Raw genomic sequence first — 1,802 nt, 5'->3', positions numbered from 1 at the left:
CTTGCAAATATGAGTGGTTACTTCCTTATTTTAAGAGGAATATCATACATGAGATAATACATACCATACTGGATAAGGATGGAATATGAAACTTCCCTAAGAAAATCGAATCGAATTGTCCCATTTGGGACGGTTTTTCCCCAAAATAAAACGGGGATGGCGCGGGAATGGTATTTGTGTCTCCCACCCCGATTTCACCCTGATTCTACCCCGAACACTATAAACATAATTAAATATATTAAATCACCAATATATTTATTTATTCACTATATATTTTATAAGAGTAATAAGTTTAATTATAATAATATAAAATTTTAATATATTACAATATAAAAATTCGTTTATATAATTTTTTTGTATAATTTATTTTTATTTTTTTTTAAAATATTTTATTAACGGTGCCTTGCGGAATTTTTCGAAACCGAAAAAACCAAACGGAGCGGGGATGATATTAAAAAAATTCTCGAAATAAAAACGGGACGGGGATGGTAAATACATTCTCCGCCCCGAACCGCCCCATTGTCATCCCTAATATTGGAACAACACCTCCAGCTGATATCTCCTCAAATCCAAGGCCAAGAATACGGAATACCATCAAACTTGGAAAACACAAACTTAAACTCAAACCCAAACTCAAACTCAAACCCAAAGCCGAACAGTTTTGTTACTTCAAGGAAGTCTTGTAGCTGTAGTAAACTTAAGTATTAATGAAATGATGATTTGGAAAATCTATGAAAATGTTGTATATATATGTATAACCTGATTCTTGATTGTTAAACCACAAACTAAAACATTGACTTGGCTAAACTTGCCAGCTATTGAACCTGAACCATAGTGTATCTCAGTAGATGTTCCTATTCAAAACAACAACATTATGTTTGAAGTCAATGTCACCTTCATGCTTACATGAAGTTGTTTCTATAAAAGTTGCAACAGACACCCAACCCTTCACTTTATATGTTCTTGATCGACCGGCATTGTATTTGGAATGATAATAACATGCCCACTGCAGCAGAAACATAGGAAAATTCATTATAATTTTCTCCCCCTTATAGTGTATAATCTTGTGTATAAAAATGATCAGACTTACATAATAGTAGCACTTTGAGGATGGTATCCACAGATTAGAGCTTCCTGTATCAAAAACCACAGTGAATTTCTGTGGTGGTGTACCGATTGAAATCTCGTACTTTGTGTTCATGTTATTCTTTAGCCTTACAATGCCGCCAACATTTTGAGAATCCAGTATTTGCGTGGAAAGTCCGGCAGAGATCCTGTTATTTTCATCTAACTTAAGCTTTTTTAGTCCAATTCTAACGAATCCATGGATGGCGACATTTCTAGAGATGAAATGGTTCTCCCAAAGTAGTTTTTGCGCATGAAAAGGTGGCGTTAAATGCAGATCATGTTAATAACGACGGAAAAGCATTAGTAAAGCAAATGAGCTGAAGGTTTAGTGTTACATTTCCTGAATTCGACCGTTTATACAGAATTTTTCAAATTACCATCTTTTTCTTCAAATTATTAACTTTTCTATATCTAAATAATTAAAATAAAGATTAACTTAAATTTGGAAATTAATTTTGTTTTTTTTAAAAAAAGATATATATTAAAAATAAAAATAAAAATCGTTTAAGCATAACAACAGAGCATGACATGAAAATAACAAATAAGAAAAAACAATACTAATTAATAAGTTATCAAGCTCGTAAATTCCCGACGTATCTCAAAAAACATCATAATAATAGTATTATAAATTATGTGAATCGGACGACTACGATCATTGAAAGTTCGACAATTTC

General features: G+C 32.0%; 1 protein-coding gene across 1 annotated transcript; it reads right to left on the bottom strand.

Moving 5' to 3' along the window:
* Window positions 1-563: 563 nt before the first annotated feature.
* Window positions 564-1,338, bottom strand: LOC124933814 (phytepsin-like). The gene is made up of 5 exons (XM_047474255.1): window positions 1,319-1,338; window positions 1,091-1,274; window positions 907-1,006; window positions 760-824; window positions 564-686 (listed from the first exon to the last, which is right to left on the bottom strand). The coding sequence occupies exons 1-5, from the start codon at window positions 1,336-1,338 to the stop codon at window positions 564-566; spliced, it is 492 nt and encodes a 163-aa protein (XP_047330211.1).
* Between the last annotated feature and the right edge of the window lie 464 nt (window positions 1,339-1,802).

This window comes from Impatiens glandulifera, chromosome 4 (assembly GCF_907164915.1).
Source record: "Impatiens glandulifera chromosome 4, dImpGla2.1, whole genome shotgun sequence".
NCBI classification, from domain to species: Eukaryota; Viridiplantae; Streptophyta; class Magnoliopsida; order Ericales; family Balsaminaceae; genus Impatiens; species Impatiens glandulifera.
The sequence above is the reverse complement of the archived record's forward strand: the minus strand, read 5'-3'. Positions and strand labels throughout refer to the sequence as shown.

What these genes read in the sequence shown, in the direction of transcription:
- LOC124933814 (XM_047474255.1), bottom strand. Translation starts at nt 1,338, where the DNA reads ATGTCGCCATCCATGGATTC. An exon ending in ATGTCGCCATCCATGGATTC is followed by an intron (nt 1,275 to 1,318) that starts GTTAGAATTGGA and finishes TGAAAATAACAG; the next exon opens with GATCTCTGCCGGACTTTCCA. An exon ending in TTTTATAGAAACAACTTCAT is followed by an intron (nt 825 to 906) that starts GTAAGCATGAAG and finishes ACTATGGTTCAG; the next exon opens with GTTCAATAGCTGGCAAGTTT.